General features: G+C 40.0%; 1 protein-coding gene across 1 annotated transcript in view; it reads right to left on the bottom strand.

The window, feature by feature from the left end:
- MEIS2 (Meis homeobox 2) overlaps positions 1–21,523 on the bottom strand; it is a gene marked incomplete at its 3' end in the record, with an annotated part of 201,479 nt that overhangs the window by 3,883 nt on the left and 176,073 nt on the right. Inside the window, exon 10 of the mRNA XM_079700012.1 lies at positions 566–624. Coding sequence (XP_079556138.1) covers positions 566–624 — 59 coding nt within the window. The remainder of the gene's footprint in view (positions 1–565; positions 625–21,523) is intronic.

The following is a 21,523-nucleotide window of genomic DNA, read 5'->3' as shown; positions in this document are numbered from 1 at the left end:
TGTAACGATGGCTTTAGAGAAACTGAGAGACTCTGTGAGAAAAACCCACATGTGTTTTCGTGGGATGGATGGGAAGCATTTTAATAAAAAATAATGCTGGCAATGCAGCAGGTCAGGCTTTAATAGAATATTATGAATAGTCAATGCAAATGAATGGATTCAATGAGTTTAACAGGGGATGCTCCAGGAGTGAAAGCAATACGCACACCAAGGAATTGTGGGTAAGGAGAAAATGAGAGTGTGCTAATGATTGGATGCAGACAAGCAATGAGTAATTCCAGAGCTCACAGTCAAACAAACTGCTTGTGGCACTAATACTTGTGCCCAATTACCAATTCAGAAAGAAAATAAAAAGCAGTGTCAGTAGAGTCAGGGTGGGAAATCTCCAATTAGCACCAATTAGTGAAGTTGCTTCCTAGAATGGAATTCTGGGGACATTAAAAAACAAATCCTCCCAGAATGCCTGATGGAAGCATTTCTTTACCAGGTGATGAAACTCCTGAAGTCTAACTTGATGAGGATTTGTGCCTGTGGGATGTGAACACAGATATGAGTTGGAACTTGCCTGCTCGATTTGACTGGTCAATCATGGGCTGTACTATTCTTCTTCTGGCATTAATAAACCTGAAAGAGAACAGAGACGTCCAGTCAGCAAATGCAATTTCTGTGCTCCGTGAACACCTCTGCACGAAAGCTGCGGAGAATACAACACAGTCAAACATCTACCGAAAATTATCTTTTTAATTCAAAGGCAATTTTCCCTCTCCATGTTCAAAAACAGCTGACTGGATCATCTCCTCCATCATTTCATAATCAACTCAAAGCTGACTTGCTAAAAAGGCTCAGGAAGGGAAAAACGTTTTCCCTGAGAAAACTTCTATTAATTTGCAATTGTGCTTCCGCCTCTTGAACAAGTCGGAATCTGGTTAAAGTTCACAGGCTGGAAGATTTTCCCCCTTTCCCTAAACTCGCCATCATAGGGAGACCCAGCTTCCCCTTGCAGCTGGTCATAAATGGAGACCAGGCTCTGGCACTCGGCTTTCACAAGGTATTGTTAGGTCAGCAAAGCCATCAATTAGGCTGTCTGAAGTTTTATCACCAACACAGCAGTAATAAGTGCTGGCCAGAAAGACTTCTGCTCTTCGGCAACTCCTGCAGTTTAAGCCTGTAAAGTTAGGGGTCACTTAGAGGTCAGTGCCAGCTGGGGGCGGCCTTTCCAGTCTAAGCTGGGACACCCAGGGCAGGGATAAGGTAACTGCCAACCATAAACCCAGCCACCTTTCAACCCACTAGAAAGACAGAGCCTCAGGTACACATGGTTGATATTAGAGTCCAAGAAACATTTTCAAATCAGGTGGTGGCTGAATCACAGGAATGTAAAGGAGAAGCACTTATTTCATATAGAAGCCTGGATCTAATTTTGCTGGAAATCCAAAAATAAGTGCCTACTTCATGTTACTTTAATGTTTAATAATGCCCATCAAATATTCATGTACAGAGTAAGATGATAAGAAATCTCCTTTATTTCTCCAAATTTAATAAAAACAAAACAATTTTCTACCATTTGCGAGTTATACCCCTGTCCCCATGCATTTAATGACATGCATTCCCCACACGCTTGAGCTGATGCACAGGATTCACGGGCTGCATGTTTTCAGGGGGGACATGGAGGCGGGGGGATGCCTAGCATATAGCTAGCTGTTCCTGCAAAATATACCCATGGATGACGTTTCCCAGTATTCCCAGTTTCAAATCTTAAGTGCAGGGGGACTTCATGATTAATGAGTCTACATGGGGTCACAGGCACGAACTGAAAACTCATTCTTTGAAATTAGCCAGGAAAATTCTAGTGTGTTGGCAGCTCTGCGCTCCTATGGCGTTCAAGTCCCTTCTGTGGAGGACAGCAGCCCACACCTGTTCAGGCCTCCTGTGGGCACTCTGGTGGGAATACAATTAGACTGAAGAAAAATAGCCTCTAGAAAACCAAAGGAGTCTTTTGCATATGGGGTTTGTTTGGCAAACAATGAACTTCTTTATTACTTAAGAAAGGGTAGCTCGGCTTGTCAAAAAACGTCACACCCCCTCAGGTTTGGGGAAGAAAGTGACAGCTTATGAGAGGTGAAAACAAAAAGGGAGTGGAAACTGCGTATTTCTTCCCACTGGGCACCTTAAGTGGTGCTGAGGAATATCTGACCAGATAGGTCGCAAAGCCTTCTGGAAGTATCCCTCAAATCAGAGAAGGAACTTAATGGTCTACTCTTTCCCTCACTGCTTTTACTGGGACCAAGGAGGACTGACCTGAGAGTTCCACCCCCAGAACTCTTTTCATCAGCTCAGGTTAAGACCCATTGAGATGCTCAGGAGAGGAGAAACCTTTCCTCTGCTCCTTGAAGTTTCTAATGGAAGACACACATGGCAGGGGTTTCACCTCTTTTTATGTGCCACTAATCCCGGTTTTGTTTTTTTCCTATAGGCCAACTCTTTAGGTAAAATGAATTGCTATTTTTTCCCTTTTTAATTTCACCCTTTTACTCTTTTATTATTTACATCTGGAGGTTGTTCGCTTATTTATGTCTTTCTCTCCAGTTCCCCCAAACACTCCCTTCCTCACAGAGCCGCAAGGCATCATGGTCCTTAGTTCTCAGCAGGAGAACTCCACACTGTCTTCAAACAAATAATTACGGGGAAGGTTAGAGGTTCACTCAAAGGTCATTTCTTTGGATACTAGTCAGAATGTTTACATTAGTAAAAACGGGGTCATCTCAAAAGGTTGTTCAATGGGGGATCCACAACAATGCAGAACATTAAAAAAAGCAATCTGTGTGCTCTCAGGTCTTTATAGAAGCGCTGAACTTGGAAATGCCACTCCAGTGTTACATTTTCAACTAGTTACCATGGCATGGACTGGATGTTCACTAGCAGTTATGGCGATGGCCTTTCTTCCCCCAGTTCTGCTAAACAAATAGGCAGAGAAGCCTCTGAAGGTTTTCACTAGATCCTTTTACAAAGGGTCATAGAGATTTTGCTTTTTTCACTAGGGCTCCAGTTAGCCTCTCTGAATTGTTGTTCTCAAACAATGTTTGTGATCCGTAGTGCTGTATCTTGCCAGATTCCTGATTCTACCACATTCTTTCAAATCACGCAGAATTTAAAAAACATATGGGCCCCAATTTTTCAGAAATCTCTTAACATACAACTCCTGCCAATTGTCAACTCCCCTGATCTTGGGATATCTTATAAACACCATAGTTGTTACTATTAAAATTACCAATTAATGAGCTGACTGTAAGAACACTGTAACACTAAAAAATGAAATTACCCCACTGCACTGATGATCCACAGGCCACTATTAGAAAACACACCCATGTACATAAAATGAAGCCATTTAATTATAGATATAAAAAATCAAATTAGGAGTAATTTTTATTTCTTTAATATCAGTAATGTGAAATTTCCAAATATGGTCTTTCCCCAAAATTACATAACATGAACATTTTTTCCACTTCCTCTGATCTATATTTTAAAATGAAGTTATTCAGTGCTCAAACAGTAAACAGAATATCAAGTTTTGATTCTACTTAAAATCTGAAGAGTCTAAGTTGAAAACAGACTGATCTTCCATCTTTCAAGGTCCAAGCTCCATTCATATGGAAAAATGCAGCTCACTGGTTCAAAGACAAAAGACATCTTAAAAGGCTCAAAAGGTTTCTTGGCTATTAAATGGGTCTTACAAAATAACATTTTGATGAGTTAAGTGTAAATGAATCAGACACATATGGATTAAGTTATCCTTGAATTTCACACGGGTTTAAAAACTAAGGGGAAAAGAGGGTGTTGGCAAAAACATTTTGGACTTTGCCAAACCCAAAACATTTGAAAAATTGCTGAAGACATCCAACTAACCAAAATGCAGCAAGCTGCACCCAACTTTAATGAAAACCCCCGCAAGTTATTTCCAATCCAAAGACTGTTAGGTTTTTCATCTGTATCTGATATTAAAAAATTCTCTAAGTTGTAATGTCATCCCAGAATGATTTTGAAGTTGAAGACATATACTTTTCTATTGGTACAAACTATTTCACCCGAAATCACAAAGTCTTCTTAGATAGCTCTTAAAAGCATTCTGAGGTTTGTACAACTTGCATGTAAAATATGCCATATATGATAAATGCCATAAATGTGCTAGTAAGCCTAGTGCCTTATCCAGATTTCACTTAAAAATATTTTTCATTAGCCTCATTGTGACTTTTTTTAAGGGCTAGAGATAATTCCATTAGTGACTCTTTAGGGAATGAGTAAGTACCCTAAAGTACACTAGTTCCATTGATTTGTATTGAACACAAAGTTAGTATCCAGGTTCACAAAAGCTCTGGAGAGGATCTACTAAGACTATCTACTTTCTCATTAAATTTTACTAAAATAGAAAATGCATTAGTATGTGTGATCCTTAAAAATTATATACTTAGACGGTTAGTTTAAAAATAACTTAATTATAGAAATAAATTCAATGACTTTCCAAGAATCATGAGGACTTTTTGAGTCAACTTAGAGTGAAAAAATATATATCTATATATTAAAAAGAATAAACCCAAGAGAGGAAAATATCATTGAAATCTCATCTTGTCTTGTTGGAGAGAGGTCTTCTGGAGACCTCTCCCACAACCCCACCTTAAGCCCCAACAAAAGAGCCAAACTTTTCGGCAACCAAAATCTGACCGTGGTGATTTTTCTTTTAAAGTGTTTTCACTCCCCAGCATATTTCAGATTGATAGAAGTAGACTTAGGTGTCATTCCTGATTGTTGGTTGATTCCTTGTCCTTTCTCTTTCTCCCTCTTTTTAAATGGCTGATAAATCCCTCTTTCTGGTTCACTAACTTCATGCCTCACCTGGTAACCCATTCCTTTCGGCAGCATTCCTTTTGTTAGAAAGCGCAGGCTTCCCTGGAGTCAACTGGAAAGATGCCAGCCCTGAAACCCTCTGAGGGGGAATCAAGAATCCCCAGAATTGAAGCTTTTTGCATGGTTTGGTCTGGTTAAGGAGGGGGGCTGAACTGCTGAAGAGGGATCCGATCAATTGGGAAGAGTGTTATAGGCAGCTTGGGGATTAGGGACCTGTTACAAAATGAAAAACCTCTGTTTCTCCACTTTCCCCAGCGATGAGACTCATCAGTGAAGGTGCTTATTCACAAAGCTTGCTACTGGTTGGGGTGTACAGCAATGAAGCCTCAACAGGGGCAAGTCAGTTATCAAGTTTCTTCATTTTTTTTCTTAGTTCACAAAGAAAGCATGTCCTTTTCTGTGTGTGGTTATGGGTAAGAGTGGGGCTTTCTCAATGAGATACACTGAAAAGGCTGAATCAGTGAATTAAGCAGGTTTAATGCCTTTGAATGTGTAGCCTGACACACAGATGATTGAGTCATGTCTCAAACATAAGTTTTTCACAGGTGGCCAGATAAGTGGGTCTTTTCTCCCAGACAACTGTGAGCAAAGTATGGTAAACAAATGAGATCCATGGGCTACTTAGGGACACATTCATGGTTCCTAATTAATTTCCCAGAGCTACAGCTTCATTTATAATTTGAAAGATACTAGATTGGTCTACAGCTCTCAAAACACCATGAGCTAATACTTACAAATTTACAATATGAAAACATGATATTAATCTGGAATCACACACCTTTTGTAGCTTTATGAATAGGCCTTGAGCAGTGGAGTGTTTATGCTGACATGAAAGGCCCTGGGCAAAATTATCAAGTAGCTCATGCTTATCTTCTGATGACCTTCTAATGTGTTCTTTCAAAATTCTTTCTTTTATCTAATTCTTCCCTCAGGTTAGGAGGGTACACATAGATTCTTTACTAAAATACCCTACTTTGGGTAAACGCTTCTCAGTTATTGTTCCATATTCCAGACTTCTCTGTAGAGCAAAGTGATGAAGCGCATGGGCTCATATTTTCTGCCCTTTCCTTGTTGTGTCACCTTGGGCAAGTCTATGTAAACTTCTAAGCCTCAGTTTGATTCCTATCTATAAGCTGGGGCAATAGTTGGGCCCAGGTTGCTTTTGAGGATTAAGGGAGATATTGCATGTAAAATCTTTGTGCCACAGTACCTGGCACACAGTAAGGGCTCGTTAAATGTTAGCTTACACTCAAAATGCATCTATCTCATGTCCCCTCCTAAAGAGCTCTGTTCTCTTACGGGCAATAATTCAGACTAGGTGGGTTATTATTAAACAAAGCCATGTTGAGTTGATAACAGGGTAATAATGTGCTGTACCCCTGCAGGTAGCATGTGTCCATGCCATGGGGTCTTCCCAGAGATTACAGCTAATACAAGTGTATAATGCCATGGTGGGGATTTTAGACACTGGAGTGGGAATCTCCTGGGGGGACTGGGTAGTGGGGCGAGCTATTTTGCAATCACTCTCTTAACGGTTCTCTAGATCCTTGCAACTCTGTGTTCCATGGACGCGCCACATCAACATCACCTCAAGCTTGTTAGAACTGCAGAAATATAGTGGTCCCTACCATGGCACTACTGAATCTGAATCAATATTCTAAAAGATTTCCAGGTGACACACGCATATTTAAGTTTGAGAGTTTCTGCTCTAGGTCACATACCAAATACATGATCCAGTACTCTTACTAAGAATAGAAACTTGCAAAGATCAAGTTGTAATCAAGAACCTTAGCTGTGAAAATGCACATACTACTCTCTTCAGTTATGTCAGATCTAAACAGTCCTTTAATCACTTGTCTTGGGCAACAAACAATTTATAATAATTTAATACATTTTACTCCATTGGTACCTCCTAAAGGAAAAGTTGAACCAATAAAGTGTTCTTGTGGAAACTGTTCGCTCTCAGGAATGGATAGCAGGAAAATGGTAGATTTCTATTTTTATTTCATGTAATTCTGATCTGTTTGAGTTTTTAATAATAAGTATGATTACTTTCATAATTAAAAAAGTGTTTAAAATGACCTGGAGAATTTCGCATCCTATTTGACTAAGGCATATACAGCCAACAGTAGAGACTTTTTAATAAAAGTATTTGAGAAATTCCTCTAAGATAGGGAATTATCTTTTATTTTCTTTATAATACTGAGCAACAATAAACACTATTCCATAAGTATAATCACACCCAATGGCGTGTAACAAAATATCCCAGCAGGTTATGATTTTGAAGCACTGTTACTCTTCCAGAATGCTATCAGATTATTCATGTGTGGCTATTTATCATGCACTATAAAAGTGATCTTTCAAAGCTACTTGAAAGCAAGGGAGGAGAAAATACACAAAGATCCTTAGCTATTCATATCTAGGATCTATCCTCTTAAAGATAAAATACTAAGTCAATAGACATAAGTTGTAGTATATTACCTCATCCTGTACATGATTTATTGCAGATGGAAATCAACTAGAAACTGAATTACTCTGAAAGTTTTACTACTGACATTAAAATTCCAGATCTGTATACCTACACTCCTAATAGTGCTTCTGAAAGCAATTCTTTACAGACACAGAAGATACATCTACAGCTTTGTTCGGCTCTATCAGCATAAAAAGCAGGAGTAATTGTTCTCAAAATTACCAATTATCAAGTACCTGTTCATCTATCTGAACACTACTGCCTGACTGGGCTTCGAAAAATCAACCAGTCACTTGACAATCAGTTACACACATTTTAGCCAGTTCTCATCATGTTCCTGGCCATTTTGCGCTAACAGGAGAAGATCCTGACAAATCTAGTATCTCTTTAGCTTTCAACATCGCCTTTGATTGGAGTATTAATTCTATATCCTACTTCTCAGTGGAAGCCACCTAAGCATTAACTTGCCAAAAAATACACCAAGCTGTTTAGTAATTATGTATTAGCTATGTTTGAGGAGATCAAGGTGCACTTACATGCCCTATGCTATGGATATCTCTTTGATTAGCTTGTCATCTGCTCGGAAGAAGATGTAGGCGGATTCTCCCATACAGTCTAGCAGGCCAGCTGTTAGCTGCCTGTCAAGCCCTCAAGTGGACAAGTAGTCCAGGAGCAAAAATGTCACTCCTTTGATCTGGCAAGGAGCAGCTGCTGATTTATAGAGTAGGACTTTGTTCTTCCGTTCTATTTTACTTTCTTTCCTAAGGCAGAACCACAAAATCCAGGAGAAAAAAAAAAAAGTGCCGTTGCCGGCAACATCAACAAGCTCTGACAATTGCAACAGGGTTTTTCTTGGCCCGAACAAAGCTCTCAGGCATCTCCTTTGACGCTCACCTTTCCCCCTCCTCTCCTCCTTTCCCCACCATTTTTTGCAATGCGGTAGTTATTGTTTAATTCAGCTTCTGTAAATGGAATGGACTGTGGCCAGCAAGCCTGGGGCATAAACACACCTGTATGAAAGGAGTCTTATTGTAGCAACCATCTACAAGCAAGCTCGCATGAACCATGCGTTCCTGAGTTGAGAAAGAATGCTCCATTTTTCCTGACAGCAAATTTTACCCTAAGTGAGTTTCTACTTTTGGTGCCACCAGCCTATGATGACCACATTTGAACTGTTTCCTCTTCAACGGCATTAAATCCAAGAGAAAAAGGGATTCGATTTTTTTAATCTGTGAGCAAACAGATCCATCAAAAATGTTTATTCACTGTCTATAATATCAATCATTAAGCCCCGAATTAAACAACATCCTGAAAAGCTTTCACAAATGCAGTATCAAAGATGCCATAATGTTGAGTTCGTTACCACTGATTTATACTGACACAGGCTTCCCTGAGTAATATATAAGGAAAAAAAATCAACCACAAAATCTCCATAAGCCATATGCATCACCTTGCTAAGAATTAAACTGGTTTCAAACGCATGATCCCGTTCTCAGTGGATACATCTGTCACGTCAGAGATGTCCTGTCAACCAAGTGGAACAGGAAACAATGTGGCCTTGAGATAAACTGTGAGAAGTCATTGGCCATATGCATGTACGTATCTCTGTGTGTATACACGCACATACGCATACATGTATGTATATGTATGTGTATATACACACACACACACCAGGCAGGCAATAAACTTTGCAGAGATTAACACCTGGCTAAGTTTTCTGTTCTGCTGCTGCTGAAAGGAAGGGTAAGAAGGGTTATCAACTCTAGAATATTTAGACGTATAACCACATAGGTCAAAGACAGAAACTTTGTAGGCAGTGGGAATGCTGAAAATGATGGAGAAAAGAAAAGCTGCTAAAAATCCTTGTTTTTCTGCCATCATGCCATGTTCTAGTGTTTGCTCTCTTCTCCCCTTTCTCACTTTCCAGGGCAAAGAGACATTTTTCTCAACTTCGTTCCTTGCTTTATCCTATGTTCCCCAGGGGTCAGTCAACAGTTATTCAGCACCCACCGCCTCAATGTCCGGAGAACTGTCCTAGTAGAGCTTTCTCTGGGAGTGCATACGTATCCCAGGGAGAGACTGGGTTCTGGAGGGGAAAGGTGAGGGGGTAGGAAGGCAGCAAGGTGTAGAGAGCAGGGATTATGTAAGGCCTCTTTTCAACCTTTTTTGGTCCTAAAAACTTTAGAATGAGTAAGTATTAAGCTCCACAGTAATCTGTACATGTGTCACACTCTGATAAATCTTCTACGTTCTGTACCTAACAAAAGACAAGTTTAATAACAAAATATGGCAAGATCATATATAATAAGAAATTATATATAATATGTAAGTATATAATTATATGACTGTGTCCATATTATTTAAAATTTTAAAAATGCAGTTCAAGCCTTTAAAGATTTTTACTCTTTGCAACCATAGAAACAAATTGAAAAGCACAATTTGAGAATACGTAATAATTACAAATCATCGCAGTCCACACTCAGTAAATAAGTGTGATGGAGTCAATTAGAGAAGTCAGATGACGGTTAATCACCGGATTCTTGGAGGGGGGAAGTTGGACCAGATTAAAAGCATATAGATTATTGGGAAGGAAGGAAATAAGGAAATGGTGTGTGTGAAGACACTGAGGCAGATCAGGCTGTGTGCAAGGGAGGGTGCAGGAACTGAATTCAGACAGGCTCCTGGTTTTGGTATGGAACACATGGCCACAGTTAATAGACAAGCTGGTGGAGGAGTTTTTAGTTTTCCAGCTTTATGGAGATGTAATTGATATGTAACATTGTGTAAGTTTGATATGTAAGACTGTGTAAGCTTAAGGTATACAACGTGTTGATTTGACACATTTATATATTACAAAATGATTAGCACTATAGCATTAGCTAACACCTCCATCACATCACATAATTACCATTTCTTTTTCGTGGTGAGAACATTTAAGATCTATTCTCTTAGCAACTTTCAAGTACATGATACGAGACTGTTAATTATCATCACCAGGCTGTGCATTAGATTCCCAGAACTTATTCACCTTCTAACTGGAAGTTTGTATCCTTTAGCCAACATCTCCCCATTTCCCCCACCTGGGTGGAAGTTCTTGAGTAACAAATTGAACCTCTGAAATTCCTGAAGAGTGGAATGATGAAATATGGTGCTTGAGGAAGATGTATTTCTGAGAGCTATGTATGAGTTGATGAGAAGATAGAAGCTAAACGGTAGAAAGCTATTCTAATCCAAGCAGAAGAGGGAAATAAAGTGAACTCAGACTAAGGCGGTAGAAATACAAAAGAAGTAGGCCATGTGGCTTGGCGAACTGCTGATGAACTGTGCTTAGTTGGCAAAGAAAAGATACAAATATAAACGATATTAAAAGGATAAACCTGAGAATCTATGTCTGGTATGCTATGGTATACACTTGATGAAAATTGGAAATTTCAGAGGAATTCCTACTTGTTGTGATGAGGAGAGGCAAACCCAGCTTTCCAGATGTTGCCTTTGAGTTGACAGTAGGACTTTCAGGCTGAGAAGCTAGTCAGGCCACTCAAGACAAAGGACAAAAGAAGAGTGAAAGTCTAGAAAGAAGCGACTTTAACTTCAAAACCCTCTCATCTCCTCAAATCTCCAAAACTAGATGAATATTTCAGGCTGTGGCAACAAGTATAATAAACTGCCTAACTACTTCCAGAAGAATTACTTCCTCTTCATAGATCCTGCAGATTTTACCAGGTCCTTTATCTAACAATGGCTGGTCAAGTTAATTGTCAGTAAAAACCTTTATTCCTATTGGGTCCAGCTTGCTTTTTCTTTTAATTCTGAGATAATTTGTCTGACTGGATTTAGAGGCCAATGGTAATAATGTACTGTGTACTGCTAAACAAATTGTGTTTCACATCATACTTTGTGGAAGTTCCATAAGAGTTTTAAAGGTTGGGGATAGGAAAAATATATGGGAGACTGTTTGTTTTTAAGACAATTAAGGGTGGGTTTTCTCCAGGTAGTGACAACTAATTTAGAAGAGAATTGATAGGACAAAGTGTTACATTGAAAAGGGACTCCATTAAGTGTGATGGCTTCCAAATTGTGTCCTCCTTTCAAACAGTATTTTTCTTTTTAAATGGGCTTTTAAAGTGAAAACTATAGCACTTCACCCAAAATGGTGTGGAAACAAATGGTTCTCAAGTGTCTGTTCTTCAACTCAGGCCAAACCATCCCAACACCAGCAATCTACAGCCACTTGGTGTTTGGAGGGAAGGGGCTTGCATGAGAATGTCCCCGTGGCCCTTTCATTTGTCTGTGGGGCTCCTTTTTCTAAAGCAGCAGGGGAGACCTCAGAGACCAGCATGGCATGCCAGGAGTGTTTGGATGGGCCAGCCTCTTATCCTTCTTCCAACTCTCCTGCTGGTTTAAAAGAAAGAATGTGGCAGAAGACACATGAGGAAAGTGGCAACATTCTTAGGGCCCTTTATCAATACCACTGCTTTCTTTAAATTGTAGCTTGGTCTCTTGTTTGAGAGGCTGAGATTTTAGCACTTTTAAAGGGAACCATAAGTGAGAAATCTCCTAGGTGTTAAGCTTTAGAGTGGCTTCAACCCAAAATAAGAAAAAAAAAATGAGATTAAAACACAGAAAGTCAAGTAATATTAAGAAAAAGATCCAACAAACAAAATATCATAAATATGCATATATGGTACAGTCTTTCTGTTTAAACCAAATGGTATTTAACCAGTTTATACTGGCATCTAGTCCAGGTGCCAAAGGGGGAAAAATCGAAGATTTAAAAAATTTCAAGGTCACTTCAAATAAACTATAGTTCTAACAGCTATACATCTAACAAACATCTTAAAAAATTATTATGAAAACATATCCCATTTTGTCAAGAGGCAAAAAAACTATTCATAACCATATGACTTAATGTCTTCACATTTATGATGATCAGACATCAAAGACCAAATTCCAAATAAAATTTCTTGACTGCCTTTTCTTAATAACAAATTAAACATCTTTTACTTTGATTTGCAGCTGGGTAGCATTCTGTATCTTCTTCAGAGATGTTATATGCAGTCTTTCCAATGTGACGGTATTATTACCCACAAAATTTTTAGCATCATCCCGTAATCATAAAAGACATAAAATATATCTTTATAAATCACAAGAGACTCAGCAAACCAGCAGTAATGCCACATCTGCTTTAATCCTTAAATATTTTAGCTTTAGAGGGTTAGTGGATTTCTTTCCCCTGATTTGCAGAGAAATAAAGCCATCAACCGTTGATTCCTGTGTTCCAGACAAAGCTATAGTCTCCAACAGAGAAAGAAACAAACACTTTGTACTACAATTTGAAAGGATCTTTTTTTTGCATATTCACATTTCACATCTATCAGAATTTCCTAAAGTGGCTTACTATTAGAAATAGAAGGGCTTCCCTGGTGGCGCAGTGGTTGAGAATCTGCCTGCCAATGTAGGGGACACGAGTTCAAGCTCTGGTCTGGGAAGATCCCGTATGCCGCGGAGCAACTGGGCCCATGAGCCACAACTACTGAGCCTGTGCGTCTGGAGCCTGTGCTCCGCCACAAGAGAGGCCGCGACAGTGAGAGGCCCGCGCACCGCGATGAAGAGTGGCCCCTGCTCGCCGCAACTGGAGAAAGCCCTTGCACAGAAACGAAGGCCCAACACAGCCAATAAATAAATAAATAAATAAATAAATAAATTTATTTATTTAAAAAAAGAAAAACCTTTAAAAAAAAAAAGAAATGATAGCATTTGAATGATCTCCATTTTCACAGTAAAGATAAAGTAACGTAAAAATAATTTAATTTACAAATTGGTTTAACTGCTATACAGTAATATACATATAAACAAAAAGGCAATTAATAAGTATAAAGTTAATATGCTAACACGCTAGGAACACACTATTTCTTCGGTCTGGGATGGCCTTTCTCCCATGGCTATCTGGTCAACACACCCTTCAAAATTCTTATCAGAGAACAGCTTTTTGAGGTAACTTCTCTGATTCCACAGTTTGAGTAAGAAGCACTTCTTCAGTCAGTAGCACTTATAGCTCACAGGCCCATCACAGCATTTATTCAATACTACAATCACAATTTACGTGTCCAGCTTCCCACCAGGTAGCCCTAGAAATCAGAACCACATCTTAATTCTACGTTATTGAGAGTGTGTCAAGCATGCAGTACATTCTCAATAAAATGTATAGTGAATGAATAACTAAATGGCTGAATGAAAACAAGGTTCTTATGTCTTGGAAATAATGTTGAATTGAGAATGGAAGAGCCCAGAGGGATTTTCTTGTCCTCACTTTGCAAGTGGCTGAATAGCTGAAACCCTGATGAAATAATATTCCCTAGAATAGGGCAGAGCTAATATGGGAAATAACTCTGGCTTCCTGGCTCTGTGTACTTATCTTTGCACTCAAAAACCACTAAAGATACAGACTAGAGGCATTAGCTGAAAGGTGTGAATCCATCTGGGCATTAGAGATGCCAGGCAAGTCTTGTGTACAGGGTTGAAGGAAGAGAAGGACTTGACTTGGCAGAAAGTGGGCACCAGACTTTTCTAGGCTGGTGAACACTGGGGCATGATAAGTCCAGTTGACTGAGAGAAGAGAATAAGCTGGGAGTAATGGGAACTGAGGTCAATGGAGTATTCTGGTGTGTGTGTGTGTGTGTGTGCGCACATGTGTGTGTGTTTGGGGACAGAGGCATAGTGAGTAGAAAGTGAAGGAGGAAGGTTTGTGAGATGGAGAAAGGAAAGAAGAATAAAAAACTTTCTTAAAATATTTTTTTCTCACTATATCTTTCTCAGGAAATTTTCTCAAATTGTGCTCTGAAGGACACTGGTGTCAATAGGTGTTTCTCCAAAACAAAGGTGGTAGGTCAAAGTGTGGTAGGGAAACAGCACTAAGTGAAACAAAGTAAAGATGTGTTCTCTGCTGCAAGTGATGTCACAGCTTTTAATAGCTTTTTAATAGGCTAACAGCTTTTAATAGGCTAATATTATGAATCTCTAAGAGGGAATGATGGTACCAATCAATTCTTAACTGTAGTTATTAAGATTTTGAGGGGCACTAGGGTTCCAAGGATTTGAAGAAAAATGAAGCAGTGGTTTTTTAACCGAAATTGTATTTTTTTTTTTTTTTTTTTTTTAATAAATTTATTTATTTATTTATTTTTGGTTGCACTGGGTCTTCATTGCGGTGCATGGGCTTTCTCTAGTTGTGGCGAGCAGGGGCTGCTCTTCGTTGCGGTGCGTTATCTTCTCATTGCAGTGGCTTCTCTTGTTGTGGAACACGGGTTCCAGGCGCATGGGCTTCAGTAGTTGTGGCTCGTGGGCTCTAGAGCACAGGCTCAGTAGCTGTGGCACACGGACTTAGTTGCTCCGCGGCATGTGGGATCTTCCCGGACCAGGGATTGAACCCGTGTCCCCTGCATTGGCAGGCGGATTCTTAACCACTGCGCCACCAGGGAAGCCCCCCGAAATTGTATTTTTAAACCATTTATCAATTTGAAAATAGGATTTCCATGTTCCTACTTCCCCAAGTCAGACTCAGAGACAGAGAATCATTTGAAGGGCTCTTGTTTTATATATTACCTGTTCACATACCCCCTCCCAAGGTTATTATAAAACCTGACTACTCCATTGCCCTTTGACCCTCAAAAATGTGCAGGCTGAAAATGTTCTCTAGAATTTCTCTATCTCAAAGGTAGTTTGATCATTAGGAGATGATGTTAGGCTGGGATGTCTTCTCTAACCTTTCCCTTTGCTACTTTTCTCATATTTTCTTACTCAAAGAAATATTTTTAAAAAAACAACAACTATCATTGGGTATTTTGCTATGTGTGCCTAAAATTTATGCTTCAAAAATGATTCAGAAACTGAAGACTAATCTTAAATCTGGAGTTTTTTTTTTTTTTTTTGGCAACACCCTCTGCATCTTTCATTAATCAGAACTAAAATTGGGCTGTGGCCATCTAACTTTAGCATGTCTATTACATGTGTTAGAGACTTCTATGTATGGAGGGTGGGAGATGGGGAGGAGAGAGACAGAGGCAGAGACAAGATGGTGAGGGGAGCACGACATTAAGGAAAGGAAGAAATGAGAAGGGAAAAGAGACAGGAAAAGAGGAAGTGCTGCTTTGGATAAAGTACATCAATGCGCATCCAGTGCTTCTCCCTCCCCTCCCCTCCCACCCCCGCCCCTGCCAATCCTGCTTTCTTGTTTACAGAGTGTACAAGTACAAAATCAGCTTTTACTTGTAACTGTGTTAAACACCACCTGCCTGCCCTCTGAACCTCGCTGTCCCAGGATGAGGTCAGCCCGGTGAAGGGCTCCAGTTCTATAAGCAATCCTGTCATTCAGGCTAACAGCAGTGATTCGCTCACAGGGGGCAAAAATGACTCAATTGTTGGGCTTATTGAACTCCAGGGAGCACAGCTACTCTATCATTACCATGGAGTGCAAACACCCTGAGCTCTGTTTTGGTCCACTTAAAATTGCTATTTGCTGTGAAGGATTGGCAAAGCAATTCTTAAAATGATGGGGGTGAAAGTAAGGCGAGTGCCATTATGGGCTTTTCCTTCCGTTTAAGCAAAAGTAAGCAGTAGAGGACTCGTTCAGAGCCTGACCCACTTATTTAACCTTTTGTTCACTTTGCTGTATTAACATATATTAACTGGCTATATAAGCCCTGGGGGGGATAACCACCTCATGACCAAATTACAGTTCCATTTTCATGGGTAACCTCTCCTTGGGTGGAAATTAAACCCCAACAGAAATACATTGTAGGTCCACACAGAATTGAGGAGGGATGCCCTCAAACAAATGCTGAATGCCAGTCCTGCAAAGACCAGAGCAACCACAGAGAGGTTGGGTAAATTATACACTAGAGGAACTATTTGAAAAACCAAATAAACTTAATTAAATAAGTTACAAAATTATCTTCCCGTCTCTTATCTACTCCCCTTGGTTAATATCCATGACATACTGATGTTGCATAATTGCTCTAACGGAATGCTGCAGCTCAGAGCCATAATGAGCTGCCTTTGCACAAAGGCAGCAGAAGTGGTTTCCCTACAGAGTTATCTTCTCAATTATTTATACTTGCAACACTTTCACATAATGGCAGTTTTAAAATCAAACAAACAAAGCAAACCGTACAATAAACGAAGGAGACAAGAAGGTGCAGGGACCTTTTCTTTCTTTTTTGAACACCAGAAGGGAGAGGCAGGCCACATAGAGTCAGCTGAATTTGGTTCCTCGAAAAGTCTCAGGGGCCCTGCGACCAGATGACATCAAAGCATTTGAGACTGCCACCTTGGTGAAGGATTAGACATGCTCTGCATACCTGCCTTGCTTTTAATCTGTCATATCCAAATATATAAAGGAATGCAAACTTAATTTTTGCCTTTTACAAATTGGCCTTTGAAAATTCCTAACCAGGAGACTTGACCCCCACTCCCAACTCCGGAAAAAAAAAGGTGCTAAACTGTCAAAACGATGTCAATGTACACAGAGCATGGCTATGTGTGTCACCGTGGTCCCCCAGGCAGCAGAGGGGCTGGCCAGTTTTTATGGTGCTTGTTTCCACTGTCCACACCTGCCTTTGGTTAATCACTCAAAAACTTACAATCAAAAGAGAAAAAGCTACTTTGTACTTCTACTAAATATGGATATACAAAATAAGATAAAGGGTATATTTAAACATTATGGTAAAATTATAATATTATTTCTAATATTTAATTGTGGAATTTCTTTGAAATGAACTGTTACTGCTGCCATCAAGTTCCAACTTATTTTATTCCTAGCACTCAGCTTGGTTGCCTCTTCAGAGTAGATGTTGAATGTTAGCCTGGTTATTTTTCCAAGTTAATTTACAGATGTGCTTGAAGAGCTTATATTTTAAGAAATTAAAAGCGAACTTTCGACTAGACATACATTTTGGATCTGCATAAAATCTGCATTTTGTTTAAGATTCTCCATTAACAATCATAGGTTCTAGCCTTTTAGGAGGAAGTTACTGTCTTTACTTAAAGAGTTATTCCTCATCAAATGATGGTCAGTCATGTATCTGTGATTAAAGATATTCACTATCAATGCCAGTGAAACACAGCTTTTTATATCACCTACCAGCCAGATCCAAAGAACAAACTGTTAAAGCAACTATTTCCTTAAAGTCCTGCAGAGAAAGATTATAAAGGCACGGTAAAAATACTAATTTTAAAAACCTCAAAATTTGTCTCTTGCGATATGCCAATGTGCACACACAGTGAATTTACACACACACACGCACATACATACATACACTTGCTTTTCATTAACGCACCTTACATGCCTTGTGACTTTAAATCTCTCTTGTCTTGACACAGTTAAAATAAAAATTAAGATTTTTTTTCCCCAAGTACACAGGTACTACTGTGAAAGATCAGAAGGAAAAAAATACACCATGCTGAAAGGAAATCAGACCGTGATCCATAACCTGTCCGAGGACAGGCTGTGGATGGGGTCATCAGAGGGAAGCAGTTGGGACTGAGCTGGGATCCACTATCTTGTGTTGCTCCACTCCCGGGAATCCAGTGAACTGAATATCATATTGTGGGCCACTTGCTGCTTCTTACACCTCCTCTTAGCCACGGAGAGCTAGGAATGAATTGTATTTTGTTGGCTACTTCCTTTCGTTCTGCCACTCTTACCTCCAGGGTCAAATCATTTGGTAGTGTGGTGGGAGCTGAAAGGTTGTGGACCCAATTCTCCTTCTCAATATAAAACTACACCCTACTCTTTCACCTTCTAGCAGCAGTAGACACCTTCACCTGAAAAATGATCTTTCCAGGTGTGTGCACATGTGGTTATGGGCTGGACAAGGATAAAGGTTAATACATGGAGAATGCAGATGATGGTAGGAAAACTCTTGTGCCAGAAGATTAAAAACACAACCTTGTTGTAGTCAAAGATAAGTCTGAGTGAACTTTGATGTACTGCAAATATATCCTATGCCCTTCATAACATATTTTTCAAAGACACTGACGCAATAACTAATATTCGATTAATCATTATGTGAAAGATTAGTTAAGCGTTGAAGTCTAGAAGAGAGTTGGGTAGTTTTGGGTTTTTCAAATATGGGTAAGTTCTGAAGGGAAGTCTCAGATTCTGTGAACAGACTCCACTTCATCTGAAAAGCACTCCCTCTGGCAGTCAAAAGCAATTTAAAGGTCAGTAGATTATGGGTGGAAGTGAACTGGTTTGGAGAGTAAAACCAAAAGCTGACTGGGGTGAGAGGATATGACTTTCATCCCTGTGAGGGCTCCCACTGATGGGATCAGAAGTTGCTATCAGTGTCTTGAGGGCACTAATATTTCAGGGCCCTCAATTCCCAAACATGATAGATTCGTAAGAAACGTTAACCTCGATTTTTTTTCCAGCTTTCCTCAACCGCCGTTAACAGCCTCTCTCTTAGTAGAGCAGCCAATTAACCAAGCATTAAAAAAAACCCACAAATCTATATCAATAGCTTTGCACACAAAAAGGAAGATGTGTGAAGTAAACACTTAATCATTGCTGTAAGTGATCTGATCCAGGATGTCTAACAGCCAAATAAATTGAAACAGGCTATGGTTGAAAAGACTAATTTAAAAAAAAAATCAGAAGCAATAACATATTTCTCTCCTTTCCTTTAAGCATCCCGTATATTTGCTTTTATGTTGTAGTTCACAGTAACCGGCCTTCAGCTTACCCTTGACTAGTGGCAGATCTGATAAGGGGTTGGCACAAATATATTGAACCTGGTTTACAAATTGTTTTGCAACTTCCCTTCCCAGATAAACATAACCCAGTACAACTTCTGAGAAAAAAAAAAAATTGTGTTTACTTGTCCTGTGCTTAAGGATTTTTTTTCTTCTAAATGTTCCCTCAGGATGCTGGCTTGCAACCTAGAAAAAGCTTGGATTTCAGCTTCAGTCTCCAAGGTATTCTACTGTTCAGCTGGGCTGTGAGCTAGGAGGGAAGCTCTCTACCTTGCTGATTTAATTAACAGGATTCTTTTCATTATTATGGGGATTTAGTTTCTTCTTGCCTTTCAGTGTTTGTGAAACACTGATTTATGTTTTATATTTTGAAGGAAAATTTATTGTTCTTTGACAGCTGAGGCTTGGTAAATTCCTGGCATTGAAGGGACCCCAGGGAGGTGTCACAGTTGCCCTGCCCTGCCCACCTATACTCTGTCATCTCAAGGGCACCCCTCCAGAAGTGAGAAGAACCATCAGCTGTTCAGTGCCCATCCCACTCCTCCTCCCTCAGATAATTACTCCAGCAGGGGTTGGCCTGTTCCCATTTATGAACGGTGGTATTGGTAGGTTGATCAGCAAGCGTGAATCACCGATTCATTTATGTGAAGCAAACAGTCCATGAATCTTTGGGCTGGATCTAATCTCTTGATTAAATGGAGCTCATTGAATTAAGTGGTAGGCTGTGCTGTACTTATTATGATGACCATGGCTGAAGCAAAAGTCAGGGCAAATTTTCTAAATATGACAATATTTATTTATTAAAAATAAAAAGGGCTTCCCTGGTGGCGCAGTGGTTGAGAGTCCACCTGCTGATGCAGGCGACACGGGTTCATGCCCCGGTCCGGGAAGATCCCACATGCCGCGGAGTGGCTGGGCCCGTGAGCCATGGCCGCTGAGCCTGCGCGTCCGGAGCCTGTGCTCTGCAACGGGAGAGGCCACAGCACTGAGAGGCCCGCGTACCGCAAAAAAAATAAAAAATAAAAAAATAAAAATAAAAATATATTCAAAGTTAGTACTATAGAAAATCTGTCAGGGAGGGTCATCATGATTCTGTTGGATCATCACTCTTCTAAACTACACAGTCCATCAAATTCTGACTTAGAGAAAAAGTCAAACATTTAGTGAAAACTCTGGAAGACTCATAGCAAATTTGTCTTTTAGGTGAAAAGTGTCAGTTAATGCCCATGATTTGATTATAATCAAAATCTCAGGGCTTCATAATTCACCTTCACTCATATTACTATAATTAGAAATTATTGAGCTAGGCACTAAACTGAGCGCATACAAGTATCCTCTTATTTAATTCTCATGAAAACCTACTGAAGCAGATACTATTATTAGCATTCCCACTTTATGGTTAAGAAACTGAGATTCGGCAAAATCTAATAATATGCCTAAGGTCACACTGTTAGTAAGTGGCAAAGGTGGGACTCAAATCCAGTCCTTTCTGACTTAATATGTTCTTCGTGGATATGTTACGCTGCCTCCAGGGTGTATATACTGATGGTGAAAACAAGGTATTATAGGCGGAACTGTGTCATCCCCTAAATTTATATGTTAAACTCCCAGTCCCAGAATGTAACTGCATTTGGAGATAAGGTGTTTAAAGAGGTGAGTTAAAATGAAGCCATTAGGGAGGGAGCGGACACCAATATGACCCGTGTCCTTATAAGAAGAGGAAGAGGCACCAGGGATGCAGGAGCTCCAAGGAAAGACCACGTGAGGACACAATGAGAAGGCTGCACCTGCAGGCCAAGGAGAGAGGCCCCTGAAGAAACCAAACCTGACGACACCTTGATCTTGGACTTCCAGGCTCCAGAACTGTTAGAAAATACATTTCTGTTGTTTAAGCCACCCAGTCTGTGGTATTTTGTTAGGGCTGCCCTGGGAAACTAATGCAGAAGGTAACATGGAAACAAGAGCTGGAAGAAAAGCAAAAGCGAATTTTTGCTTTGAAAACATGGTCACTTCCTCTGCATACCCGCTGGAGACACCCTACCCTTGGTGGCATGAGCTCCTGTCAACCTTCCACACACAGTACCATGAGCCCTTGTTTCCATTATTAAGAGAGTGAACGCTGGAGAATGCACATGGGATGGCTGAAGCACTCGGGACAGAGTCAGGAGAAGTGTGCCACTTTATGGGTGAGAAAGGCAGTGTTGTTCCATCAGAGAAGGGAAAAGGAAGAAGGCTGGTGACGCAGGTGGAGATGGTTCTGGAGTTATCTAAAGGATCTGCCTGAGCATAGCCTCACCACCCCCAACACAACTGGGGGCTAGCAAGTTAGGAGTAGTTAGGGTTACTCTTCTTGTCTTCTCAGGAGAGGTCAGCAGCTGAAACATCTCCCGAGAACCAGGTAGC

The sequence above is a fragment of the Hyperoodon ampullatus genome (assembly GCF_949752795.1).
Source record: "Hyperoodon ampullatus genome assembly, chromosome: 3".
In the NCBI taxonomy this organism is placed as follows: domain Eukaryota; kingdom Metazoa; phylum Chordata; class Mammalia; order Artiodactyla; family Ziphiidae; genus Hyperoodon; species Hyperoodon ampullatus.
This window is presented reverse-complemented; position numbering and strand designations above follow the sequence as displayed.